This window comes from Hemitrygon akajei, chromosome 3 (genome assembly GCF_048418815.1).
Source record: "Hemitrygon akajei chromosome 3, sHemAka1.3, whole genome shotgun sequence".
Classification (NCBI taxonomy): Eukaryota; Metazoa; Chordata; class Chondrichthyes; order Myliobatiformes; family Dasyatidae; genus Hemitrygon; species Hemitrygon akajei.
The window spans coordinates 81,850,212-81,864,728 of NC_133126.1; the positions used below are offsets into that span (position 1 = coordinate 81,850,212).

At 42.1% G+C, this 14,517-nt stretch overlaps 1 protein-coding gene across 1 annotated transcript in view; it reads right to left on the reverse strand.

Moving 5' to 3' along the window:
* Window positions 1–5,141: 5,141 nt before the first annotated feature.
* The window catches only part of LOC140725156 (deubiquitinase DESI2), a 286,359-nt gene continuing 276,983 nt past the window's right edge, over window positions 5,142–14,517 (reverse strand). Inside the window, exon 5 of the mRNA XM_073040240.1 lies at window positions 5,142–7,224. Coding sequence (XP_072896341.1) covers window positions 6,979–7,224 — 246 coding nt within the window. The 3' untranslated portion in view covers window positions 5,142–6,978. The remainder of the gene's footprint in view (window positions 7,225–14,517) is intronic.

Sequence of the window (14,517 nt, forward strand, 5' to 3'; positions counted from 1 at the left end):
CAAAACTTTACATATTTCTCCTTTTTCTTCTTGACTAAATTCATCACCTCTGTGCGTGTCCAAGGTTCTCTTATCTTTCCATCCTCGTCCTTCCTTCTAACAGAATATACCTTTCTTGTACTCTGTGCAATTGATCTTTAAACACCCTCCATGTGTCTGATGTGCATTTGCCAGAAAAAAAGGTGTTCCCAATGAACTTTTCTTCGTTTTTGCCAAATGCCCTCATAATTTACCCTCTGCCAACTTAAAACTGTCCGACAAGGATCACTCCTATCCTTATCTATAGCTATTCTGAAAGTTGAGGAGTCGTGGTCACTGTTCGCTAACAGTTCATCCACTGAAAGGTCAGTCACCTGGCCAGACTCATTACCAACACCAGGTCCAGTACAGCCCCTCCTTTTGTTGAACCATCCACATAATGATTTTAGAAATCTTTCTTGGACACACATAATAAATTCTGTCCCATTTACAACCCATTGCACTAAGCCAGTTGCAGTTTATATTAGGGAATCATTTCCTCACTGTCCTGGTGGGTGTGGGTGATGCGTCTGTAGTACAACCACATTAGTGTGATTGCACTCTTCCTATTCCTGAGTTCTACCGAAATGGACTCATTGTCTGTCCTTCCATTGTGTCTCCCTTGAGGGCAGCTGTGATATTGTCCCTGAGTAGTAGTGCAACTCCCTGCCCCTCTTTATGTCCTTTTCTATCTTTGAAAACCTGGTATATTAATCACCCATTCCTGCCCCTCCCTCAGCCAAGATTCAGTAAAGGCCACATCATCGTAGTTCCATGTACCGATCCATGCTCTCAGTCCATCACCTTTACCTATAATGCTTCTAGCATTAAAATATACACACTTCAAACTATCCAAACCATCATACCTGCTATTTCAATTTTGCCTTTCAATACTTTCCCTGACATCTACCTTCTAGTCTAATCCTTCACTTACTGACCTGGCCCTGTGCAAAACTAGTTTAAACTCTCCCGAGTAACATTAGCAAACCTCCTGTCCAGGATTTTGGTTCCTCTCCAGTTCACGTGCAACCTGCGTCTCTTGTATGTGTCACTTCCTCAGAAAAGTTTCCAGTGATCCAAGAACTTGAAACCCTATCCCTACATCATCTCCTGAACCACTTATTCATCTGTGCTATCACCCCATTCCAACTTGCACTCACCCATGGCACAGGGAACAATCCAAAGACTACAACCTTGAAGGTTCTTCTCTTCAGCCTCTTTCCTAACTCTATAGTCTCACTGAGTAGGACCTCTTCCCCTTTTCAGCCTACGAGTTTGCTGCCAATATGCACCATGACCTCCGGCTGCTCCCCCTCCCCCTTGAGAATATCTTGCAGCCCCTCCACTACATCCTGGATCTCAGCACCTGGGAGACAACACATCATCCTGGTGCCTCTTTTGCTGCCACGCAACCCCCTGTCTGTCCCCCTAACTATCGAATCTCCTATAACTATCCTTCCCTGTTGAGCCACAAAGCTGGTTACATTGCCACCTGCCTGGCTGCTGCTATTGTGCCCTGATGGACCATTCTCCCAGCAGCATCCAAAGAGCTATACTTGTTGTTGAGGGCAATGACCACAGGAGAACCCTGTACTGACTTCTTAATTGACTGTCCAAAAACTGTACTCTGGCTGTATCCGCCTTTTCAAAAGTCTCATCTCTAATGCCTTCACCCTCACGAATAATCCTGAGTACATCCAACTCCAGGACTTCCCGCAGATGTAGTCATAGCTTCTCCTTACCCAGAGAAGCTGTGCATTTTGAGTGAAGGCATCCTGTTGGAGCACTCTAGACCTTTAGAGACTGGGGACATGATTCCAAGCATGCAATGCAATATTCCTATTTCTGATACTAAGCATAAGTATCTGATAAACTTGAAAAACATTATCTTATAAGCTCCATACATTTTAATCATCCCTTATAGTGCTTAAGGGATATATAAAGACCCCAAGATATAGGAGCAGAATTAGGCCATTAGGCCTATTGAATCTGCTCTGCCATTTTGTCATGCCTGATCCATTTTTCCTCTGAGCCACAATCTCCTGCCTTCCCCCAGTATCCCTTCATGCCCTGACCAATTAACCATCTATCAACCTCTGCCTTATATATACCTACAGACTTGGCCTCCACAGCTGCCTCTGGTGAGGAATTATCCAGATTCACCACTCTGGCTCTCTGTATCTGATATGCTATTACCGCTCAGGCATCAGAGTTTGGAGTTCAATCCCAACATCCTCTGTAAGGACGCCCCGTGGATTGTGTAGATTTCCTCCAGGTGCTCCGGTTTCCTCGCACAGTCCAGTACCAAGATGTTCTGGTTAGTAGGTTAATTGACCATTGTAAATGGTCCCATGATTAGGCTAGGGTTAAATCGAGGGTTGTTGGTGGCACATCTTGAAGGTGCCAAAGGGCCAATTTGGTGTTGTATCTCTAAATAAGTAAATAATATAGCGAGATGCTTCATATCACACATGAAGATAAATTCTGAAGTGATCCTGAAGTTGATCTCCAAGAAGCTGTTTCCCATTGATACTACTGCTAGGCCACAGGCTGGCATCATATTTAGCATTAAAAGATGTGATACACAATGCATGTTGACATATGCCTAATGGGTAGCCCAAGCCAGAAGGGATTGTTTTTGCTAATCCCTAATGATTTGGGGCAATGAAGGTTTATAATCCCGTGCAGAGCACAACAATAAAAAGTACACATGCACATACTGTAATATCAGGGAGGCAACAATCAGCATTTCAGCTTCTTTACTTGTCCGGAAATGGTGAAGGACATGAAAGGCATCTCTGGGCAACTACTTAGATGCATTTGAACGCTGGAACTGAGATATAATATAAACCACAAGAAGTGATCTTTCTAATTGAAGCTCTGTATTGAACTTCACTTCCATACATTCTTTCCACTCAGTACCACACACTGGAAAATGCAGAGACAATTTTGTTCAATATTTTTCCCCATCTACTAAACTTTCTCATCTACTTGTAGCTCCATCTCAGAACCTTAGAAATGAGCTACTTTTTAAAAAAATCTAAATTTCTAATTTGTTTAAATGGGAATGAGCAGCAGGCAATTCCTGAATGGTGAGAATTAGAGATGATGTGACTGCTGTGCGACGCCATCCTCCAGAACTAATCCGTTTTCCTGTTGTGGAATAATAGAAAAGGGCATTCGGCAGCTCAGGCGTGTGTCAACCCTCAACCTCCCCATCCACAATAACCCTATTTTATTCTCTCCAGGATCCCATCAATCGCCCCAAATTCTACCACTTGCTTGCGCACTAGGGATAATTCACCCTAGTCTACTGATCTATCAAATCGCACGTCTTTGTGATGTGGGAGGCAGGGCAAGCTAAGCTTACTGAGAAGAAACCCACACAGCCACAGAGAGTGCATGCAATCTCCACACAGACAGCACCAGAGGTTAGGACTGAACCAAGTTGCTAGAGTTATGAAGCAGCAGCACTGATCACTAAATGATCTGTTTTTAGGAAAGTATTATCTTAATAAGAAATTATTCTTTGTTTGTACACCTATCTTAAACATCTAACGTATAGTAAGAATATAGGATAGCACAGTACAGACCCTTCAGTCCATCGCATTGTGCTGACTCTTTAACCTACTCTACGATCAATCTAACCTTTCCTTCTCACATAGCCCTCCAGTTTCCTTTCATCCACGCGCTGAAGTCTCTTAAATGTGCCTTGATATATCTGTGTCTACCACCATCCCTTGCAAAATGTTCCATGCACCTACCACTCTCTGTGTAAAAGACAGACAAGTCCCACACTTCTCTCCAAACACCACAAAAGTTCTGCCTCCTCGTATTAGCTATTTCTACCCTGGGAAAAAGTTTCTGGCTGTCCGCTCTACCTAAGTCTTTTATCATTTTGCACACTTCTATCAAGATATCTCTCATCCTTCTTTGCTCTGGTGAGAAAAACCCTAGTTCATTCAACATGCATGCTCTCTAATCCAGGCAGCATCCTGATAAATCTCCTCTGTACCTCTCTAAAACTTTCACATCCTTTCTATAATGAAGCAACAAAACTGAACACAATATTTGAAGTGTGGTCTAACCAGAGTTTTCTAGAGCTGCAACATTATTGGCTCCTGAACTCAATTCCCAGACGAATGAAGGCCAACACATCATACACCTTCTTAACCACTTGCGCTGCAAGTTTGAGGGATCTATGGATGTTGACACTTTGTTCATTGACAGTGTTAAAAATCCTGCCATTAACCCTGTATTGTGCCTTCAAGTTCAGCCTTCCAAATGAATCACTTTTCCAGACTGAACACATCGGCCACTTCTCAGCATCCTATCAGTATGCCATTGTAACCTCTGGCAACCTTCTACACTGTCCACAATACCACCAAATTTTGTGTCATCTGCAAACTTGTTAACCCACCCTTCTACTTCCTCATCCGAGTCATTTAATAAAATCAAAAATAAAAGTACTTTTTAATTCCTTTTCTTTCAGGAGAAAAATAAACGAGTAAATGTTATATTGAATTTGAAGAGTTGAGCTCACAATCTGGAGGGACTTTGGCTCCTCTTGTTAGCATTGGGATACAGGCAATACCAGACTGACTCACTCTGTTTATATTCAAAGAGTCAGGTAGAATTATGTGCTAGACATGGTCATCTGCTTTTCCTAAGGAGTAGGAAACATGAGCTTGTAACTGCAAGCACTGGGACTGGTGTATAATCTTCAGTTACATAAAGACTTCAGTCGGAACCAAATTCCTGTATTTATCTGCTAAAAATTGGCTTGCTTACAGATTAGGATTATCAATAGTGTTTGGCTGTCAGATTGGAAGATCTAGAACATGATTTCCCTCTGTTGCTTGGTATGATTCAAGTTCTGTTTCCTCCATTTCTAGCTGTATTTTCTCAGCAATTTACAATGGTGTTAAAAGGAAATGAAGAAAGAGCACAATACCTTTTACAAATATTTTTTGCAATTTTTCCCAACCTTCCTTATTGCAGTGCTCAGCAGATTAATTTTAATTCCCTGTAGACTGCAGTCCACACCAGGAATACTGGCAACCCTTTGGCAATGTGCTTGTTAGTGTGGCTGCTGCATTCGCAAAACTCCAATGTTCAAGAGATCCATCCATTCTTGCCACAGGATTTTCTGTGGCAAGTCATTTATTACTGCAAAGGAACCAAAATATTCTTCATCTCCAGGATGTTTAATGCAAAACTGCTAATATTCAAAGCAAATCACAAGATGTCAAGATTGAAATGCAGAAATTCACCATGCCAGTGTTCACTGTGAATGAATTACTGTGGTATAACTGATTCACAAGGTCACTACAATCTCCAGTCCATTGACTATGGTATGTGTTATTTTTCATCGGATCTGAGGCTTTCCATTTAACACTTTTAGATCTAAATTGTCAAGGAAAATTGAATTTCAGTACATCAGCAACTCCTGGCTAAAGATGTGTGTGTGTGTGTGTGTGTGTGTGTGTGTGTGTGTGTGTGTGTGTGTGTGTGTGTGTGTGTGTGTGTGTGTGTGTGTGTGTGTGTGTGTGTGTGTGTGTGTGTGTGTGTGTGTGTGTGTGTGTGTGTGTGTGTGTGCCTCTCCTCTCTCCTACTGTTGGTGAGGTATTACAGTGCTCTCCTGCTGTTAGTCCACCAGTACAGTGACCTTCCTGACAACTATGAGGCAGCACAATCCTGGTCCTTCTGCTGTGTGGCAGTGTGGACCTCCACCTACTGGAGTGCTTTATCTTCAGTCTTCATAGCAGTGCAGTGCCTCTGCTACCATCATTGTGGCAGTGCAGTGCCTGTCTAGTCTGTACGGTGATGCATCACCCCATGGAGATCCCTGTGGTGTATGTGCTGCCTGCGTTCCTGTACAGAGCTCATCGGCTATCTCTGTGGCAATATCACCCTTCCACTCTCCATGCATCGCACCTTGAATCCTTTGCCTGAATTCTCCCAGTGTTTGCCTGCTGCCAGTGCTACAGCATTGCCGACTGTGTCACGATATATTTCCTACTGTTGGTTTACCTGTACAGTAGCCTATTGAGCCAGCACAACCTCATTTACTGCTTGCATGCCAAATCCACGTCCCTTACTGTGTGTTCCCATAATGGTCTAATCAACAGTCCTGTGCCAACATGATGCCTGTATTTTCAGTGTGCTAGTGGAACATTCTTTAATCTGAATATATCAGTACAGCACTCCTTCCTGGCCAGCTGGGATCAACCTCCCTGCCATCGAGATGCCTGAGCTATGTGTCCTAGAGTCAGTACAGTGAGTCTCTAAAATAACAGCTACTATCACTATGCCAGACCAGTCCCCCACTGCTAATGTACCATTACAGTACGGTGCATACAGTCTGTGCACCAGTGCCGTGCTCTCTACTGTCCATCTGCCCCTCATATCAATTTAGATTCTCAGTGCCTGCGCAACAGTATCTATCCCTTGTGCCCCTTCCTCTGTGTGCTGGACTGAAGCTCGTTTCAACATCATAAAGCAAAATTTGGCAAAAGAAAATCCATACGAGGTCAATGCTGTCCTGTTTCCAAGTCAAATTGTTCTTATAAATATATTTCATTTTTGATGTAATTGCTAACACTGTGTGGACATCTTCACTGCGCAGACAAGTGCAGTCCACACCAGATGTTCTTGCAGTTTCCAGCATATGTAAACGGTTGGTTGTCAGTGTGAAATGTGCACAAGAGGTATTCTAAAAAAGAATCTGGAATATCGAATGGGAAATAGGCTCCGATACCATCTTCTTGTCAACCCAGGTTTCCTGGGAGTTAAGCTCTTGAAGGTCACTCAGTTATCATTGCAAACCATTGTTTTATGCCTCTCATTGGGTTTTGACTTTGTATCACACCTAGGCTGTAAAGCTTATCACAGAAAGTCTACAAAAACAGATATGAAAAACTGGAAAAGGGTCAGAGAAGTTACAGTTCAGAGGCATGGTTAGACTCTGGTGTGTCTGCAGGTCCTGGTAGATCCTGAGGTGGTTGCAGAGGCTGAGGTGGATGGGGACTCATCGTCTCCTGTGTCGCTCTGATCGTCCTTGTTTAAGCCCTGGCTGCTGATGTGGCTCTGGAGAGCTGCGGGCGTGAGCCATTCCTTGGGGAGACAACTCTGCAGGAATGGGATACAGGAACTGAAGTAAGCCAACCGATTCACCCAGCGAGGGATCTCCTTCCCACACAGGATCTAGGAAAGAAACAAGCTCAGCTTCAGAGAGTGAAGGCAAGTGACTGCGCGGAATTCCACAGTTATATCATCACAGAGTTTCAAAAAAAAAGCGAAGGAACAATTCGCTGAATTAGTTTACAGCTGAGCTACCCCAGGGAAATACTTTACAGAATCATAGAGTACCACAGCACAGAAACAGATCCATTGGCCCATCTAGGCCATGCAACCCATCAACCCGCACCTGGATCATGGCCCTCCATAACCCTCCCATCCATGTACTTTTTCAAACTTCTTTTAAATATTGCAGTCAAGCTCACATACAACACTTCTGCTAGCAGCTCGTCCTACACTAGCATCAACCTCTTAGTGCGACATCCCTCTCAGGTTCCCCTTCAATATTTCACCATTTACCTTAACCTATGACCACTAGTTCGTGTCTCACCCAACTTCAGTGGAAAAAGCCTGCTTGCATTTACACTGTCTATACCTATCATGATTTAGTACACATCAATGAAATCTCCCCTTATTCCCATACCTTCCAGAAAATAAAGTCCCAACCATTTCCACCTTTCCTTTAAGCCCCGACAACATCCTAGTCAATTTTCTCTGTACTCTTCCAATCTTACTGTAACTAAAATGGTGTCAGAGGGAAACTTCTTCAGGCTGATCTGTGGAAACTGCTTAATTTCTAACTTTAATGTCTCTTTTTTCTTTACAAGGTGAATGTGGTTCTGTTCGTGCCCTTGACCTGCAGCTGGACTCAAACTGTGGTCCATTATGGTGATGGATCCTGCTCCCGGGGCTCACCAACCGGAATATCTTTCCTGTAGGTAGGTGACCAGAATTCCAAATATGGCCTTCAACATGATATCCCAGCTCCGGTACTCAATACTCTGATTTATGAAGACAGAGTATTGTTAGCATTACACAATTTATAATTTCATTATAGTAAATGCAAATAATAATTGCCCGAAATCAGAAATAAAAGCAGAAAGTACCAGGTGGAAAAAGAAATATGCTCCTTCAACTGTGTATATGGCATTACAGTTTATAGCAACAGCATAATAAGAATAAAGTTTTATCACAGCTTTAACTCTTTTTCTTTTATTTCAGATGTTCCCTGCCATGTTGAGTGTTTCCAGCCGATCTTTGTCTTTATTAACAACTTCACCGCCATTTTTGACCAAAACCATCCATTTCCTTTGCCGTCTCGTAGATTTTATTTTCTTTGTCAGATTCTGACTCTAAACCTTTGTTCTCTGTTGTTATTGCTCCTGTGCTTTCCTTTCAATTAGTTTCAGTTACACAACATAACAGAGAGCAAAGGTTTAGAGTTTTGTTAACCTTAAGTTTGCCCACTTAATTTTATTCTTTTGTATTTTTTTAAAAAAGCGAGCCACTCACTTATGACGTGGTGGTGTAATGATGTTTGCCATGAATTATATATAAAAAAATGCCTAATCAAACAATATATTTAAAATATTACTCAAATATTAAATACACTACACTCCTCCCTACTTAACTATAAACTCCAACTTAATATAGAATGCATCTCAACACAATTATATGATGTATTGCTCTCTAGTCATTTTACATATACTCACAGTGTACTATGTAATACATCTATTATATAGACATCCACAGCATTGTAAGTTATAAATTGTCCCATTCAGGCCTAAAGATTTAATCACTGTGGAGGGTTCCTTACCCTTGTGGAATAATGTCTTCCCTGACAAGGAGGGTTACTCTGCTTGGCAAGTGAGACTTGTGGCTGTGAAGCAATCTCAGGTTCCGGGCCGTCCTCTGCGGTGATCGCAGGAGTTGACTCTGGGACTGTAGGAAGTGGTTCTGACAACTCTGGACATCTTTCCTCTCTAAGAATTGATTCCGCTGTACTCAATTGACCAATGTGTTGTCTCCAGATGACATCAGACACAATCTTTACTGTGGAAGAATGTGGTCCAATTCAGTCCTTAATCTGTCCAAGTCCCCACATTTGATGATCTCTGTAGTACTCACTGGGGCTGCTTGTCCAGGAGTGAAACAGCAAAACCCTTGATGAGAAGCCCTCAATTTGTCTCAGCTGTTTGTCCTGCATACTCCCTGTCAGATTGGTTTTCAGGAGATCCAAGGGATGACCCAGCATAGCTGGTGAGTTGCTGGCTGTGATGTGTAGTGGAGGCTATTGGGAACACTTTTGGCCACTTTGTAGCTGCACCCGCTACTACCAAGAAATCTGTCCCCATGAATGGTCCGGCCAAATCTACAAGAATCCACTCCAGGGCAATGCAGGCCATTCCCAGGGATGGATAGGTGCTCCTCGTAGATTCGTCTGGACGTGTTGGCCTTCCAAGCAGTGCATGGCAAACTGCTCGATCTGCAGATCAATCACAGACCAGCAGACAATGCTTCAAGCCAAGGCTTTCATTTTGACCACACATAGATGAGCAGCATGTAGCTTCTCCAACACTTTACTCAGTTTGGATGGAACAACTCTCAATCCTACATAAAGCAATACCTGCCAAGGGCAAATTCAACCTGGCACTGGTAAAAACTGGGATTTCTGTTGCACACTCTGACCATTTTGGGTTGCCACTTAGACCTGAGACAGTACGGGGTCTTTTCTGGTTTCCCTTTGGATCATCTCTGCATGATAAGCAGACTTTCAATTTGCATTTGCAGTAGGGAGAATACGTCAAGAGGAGAGTCCCCTTCTGTAAATTTTCAGGTATTTCCTTTTCCAAGGGTAAATGGGACAACCCATCAGCATTTCGATGAATAGCTGCCCTCTTGAATTCATCTTGTAATTGTGTCTTCCAAGAAAGAAAGCTCATCTCTGCATTTGTGCCATTGCTGTTATTGGAACACCTTTCTGCGGATTGAAAATTGGCACTAGTGGTTGATGAGGGTAAACTCTCTATCATACAAGTACTGATTAAAACACTTTACACCCCAAACCAGACTCAAGGCCTCTCTTTGCCAATAAATGTGCATTTTTTTCTGAAGTGCTAGGGGAATGTGATGCAAAGGCTATGGGGCCTTCACTTCTGTTGCTCATAACATGTGATATGACTGCACCTGCACTATAAGGTGAGGTATCACAGGTGAGTTTAAGTGGACGATCAGGATCATAATGTGTCTGTACAGTGTCTGACTTTAATTTTTGAAAGCCACCTCACACTGCTTTGTCCATTTCCATTTCCACCAAATCTGTAGTAATAAGTTCAAGGGATGGAGCACAGTTGCCAGGTTTGGCAGGAACCTGTTGTAGTAATTGACAAATCCTAAAAAGGACCACAACTGTGACATGTCCTTTGGCCTTGGGGCATCCATCATTGCTTGAATTTTCTCAGCACACTTGTGTAATTCATGTACATCAATGGTATGACCACAGTAAGTGATGCTCGGTTTAAATAATTCACACATGTTGCGTCATGCCCTGAGGCCATAATCTTCTAATTTTTTTAACACTGTCCTGAGATCTCGGAGATGTTCCTTGTCTCCTCACAGGTAACAAGGATGTCATCCTGGTAACACTGAGTGCCTAGGCAGCCTTGCTGCACCTGGTCCATAGCTTTCTCCCTGAGTGCTAGTGCAGATGCTACTCCGAAAATAAACTTATTATAGCAATAAAGCCCTTTGTGAGTGTTTATGTTGAGAAGCACTATGGACAATTTTACCATCTACATCTGTGCGTAAGTCTCAGCTGAAGTATTTCCCTCCAGAAAGGTCTGCAAAGATATCCTCTATCCTGGGAACCATCCTGGGTTAATGGTGACCTACCCAGAGAGGTCCATCCTTCTTGGCTACTGGGAGCATTGGCATTGTCCATAGACAGCACTCAACCTGGAAATAATCTGTTCGGCTTCCATGCGAACTAGCTCACTGGCTGCTTTATCATGGATGTTATAAGGAACTGGACATGCTTTGTAAAACTTTGGTGTAGCATCATCCAGTACCTTTCTTAATTGGCGTACAGATGGTGGATGGATCTCCAATCAAATTGTAGTTGTCTCTGCCAATCATGGCACCATAATGCTAGTTCTCCTGCTTTTACCAAATGCTGGCCCAAATGTGGCTTGTTGGTTGTTCTATTTCACTGTTGTTAATGTCAATCCCACAGGAATTATCTTTTCTCCAGTATAAGTTCTTAGGTGGATATCTGCAGGCTTCAATTCAGTATATTTGAAATGCCATTCAAACTCATTTTGTGGAATGACTGAAACAGCTGTGCCAGTTTCCATTTCTATTTTAATTAATTTGCTTTTCACTTCTGGTGTAAACCATATTGATTGTCTCTTGTTAGTTTTCACATTATAAATATCAAAACTACTTAGTCCTGTGTCACTTATTATAATCAAATTTTTCAACAGCAGCATGCAGATTAGTGCTCTTTTTGAAACTGCAACTTATCTTTTTATCATTTTCTCTTCCCTGCGGACTCCATTTATTTTTGTCTTTCCAACATGCTCTTTGTGTACATCTTACTATGTTGCATTCTCTGCAAGTTTCACCTTTAAACCTGGCACAATGGCAACACAATTTGTTTGGCCAGGCAGGTTTCTGTTTTGATGTTGCAATTTTGTTCACACTCATTTTCATTCCTGACTGCAACTCAAATTCATCTCTGGCTGCTGTTTCCATTGATATAGGTATTTCAACTGCTCTTTTAAAGAATGGACACTGACACTGAACAATTTCTTCAATTCAGCCATGTAAGTCTTCACTTCATTTTGATTTCACTTATGAAATCTAAAGTGCTCGGCAATCAACAATGGTTTTCATTCTAAATGTCCCTGCATTGCAGTCATGGTATCAGCAAAGCTCATTTCGGCTGGTTTGGTTGGAGCAGTTAAACTTCTAAGCAAACTGTACACATTTCCATTCAACAAACTTATCAACACTGCCAATTGTTTTCATCGACTATTTCATTTGCTTAAAAATGCTGCTCAATTCATTCAGTATACAGAATCCATTTATTTGTTACCTTTCCAATGTAGCCAGCCATTTCAGATACTGTCTGTGAACCTGCGGGTGCACTCATAGCTTCTTAATTTCATCCATTTTCTTAGAAACTCAAACCTCTCACTCTCCCCTTCCAAAATAAAAAAAGCTGCACTTTTTTGTAAACTGGAATGTTTCTCTCTCTCTCTCTCCTCTAAGTAAAAATGTGTTGCGCTTTAACAGATAGGTAGCTGTCATCTTGGGTTCATTTTAAAACTTTCTCATCACCACTGTTATTTTGTAACTCCAGAAACAAATTGGAAGAAAAACACAGGAACCAAGATATATTTTCCTACCTTTTTTTCTTCTTATTTTTGGTGAGCAGCTCACTCATGACGTGGTGGTGTAATGACATTTGCCATTCACGTACTTCTTACATATAACCCATCATGAATTTTGTGAACAAAAAAAAATCCAAATCAAACAATATATTTGCAATATTACTCAAATATTACTGAAATATTGAATACATACAACCCCATTGCTAATATTTTGTTGCAAAATTAAATTACTGTACCACAAATGCTCACCTGATTAGTCATAGACCATAGAACAGCACAGAGCAGGAACAAGCCCATTTGGCCCACAATGTTGTGCTGAACTAGATAAAAAGCAAATCATAAACACACAAACACTAATCCCTCCTGCCTACACCATGTCCATATCCCTCCATCTTCCTTATATTCATGTGCCTATCCAAGTATCTCTTAAAAGCCTCTAATGTATTTGCCTCTACCACAATACCAGGCAATGCATTCCAGGCATCCCGAACTCTGGGTAAAAAACTTACCCCTCACATCCCTTTGAACCTATCACCTCTCACCTTCAATGCATGCCCTCTGGTATTAGACTTTTCAAACCTGGGAAACAGATGCTCTCTGTTCAATCTGCCTCTGCCTCTCATAATCTTGTAAACCTCTATCAGATCTCCCCACAGCCTCCGAAGCTCCAAAGAACCCAAGATTTTCCAACTTCTCGTGATAGCACATGCCCTCTAGACCAGGCAGCATCCTAGTAAGCCACTTCTGCGCCCTCTCCAAAGCCTCAATATCCTTCCTATAGTGGGCCAACCAGAACTGTACACAATACTCCAGATGTGGCCTAACCAGAGATTCATAAAGTTGCAACATAACCTCCCAACTTTTGAACTCAATGCCTCGACTAATAAAAGCAAACATTCCATAAGCCTTCATAAGCACCCTATTGACCCATGTAGCCACTTCCAAGGAGCTATAAACTTGGATCCTAAGATCTCTCTGCTCGGCAACACTGTTAAGGATCTTGCCCTTAACAATTTATAGTCTTCTTGCATTTGTGCTTCAAAGTGCAACACCTCACATTTATCTGGATTAGACTCCATCTTCCATTTCTCACCCCATATTTGTGACTGCTCTATATCAAGCTGTATTCTTTGCCAGTCTTCTACACTATCCACAACTCCATTTGAAATGTTATTTCCATAAGACTAGGATTAGGCCATTTGGCCCATCGAGTCTGCTTTGCCATTCCATCGTGGCTGATTAATTATCCTTCTCAACCCCATTCTCCTGTATTCATCCATAACCTTTGACACCCTTTCTAATCAAGAACTTATCAACCTTTTTTTTAAATATACCAATGATTTAGCCTCAGATTCATTACCTCCTGGCTAAATAAATTCTTCCTCTTCTCTGTTCTGAAGGGGCTTCCTTGAACTCTGAGGCTGTGCCCTTTGAAGCTAGATGCCTATAGGGAATATCCTCTCCAAGTCCACTTTATCTAGGATTTCAATATTCGATAGGTTTCAATGAGATTCCCCCCCCCCCATTCTGATGCCAGAGACATCAAACACCTCAAATATGTTAACCCTTTCATTCCCAGAATCAGTCTCATGAACCTCCTCTACACCCTCTCTGATGGCAGCAAATCAATTCCCTAAGCTGCTCAAGATAGGCCATTGTGTCTGACCAATTTCTTATAAAGGCTCAGCATTAGTCCCTTGCTTTTATATTCTAGCCCTCTCCAAATGAATACAAACATTGTATTTGGCTCCCTTGCTACCAACTCAACCTGCAAGGCAACCTTTAGGGAATCTTGCGCAAGGACTCCCAAATCGCTTGGCAGCTCTGGTTTCTGAAAGTCTTCCCATTTATAGAATAGTCTATGCCTTTATTCCTTCTACCCAAGTGCATGACCATGCATTCCCCTGCACTGTATTCCATCTGCCACTTCTTCACCCATTCTCTTAATATGTCCAAATCCTTCTGCTGACTCCCAGCTTCTTTAACATTACCTGCCCTTCCACCTATCTTTGTATCATTTGCACTC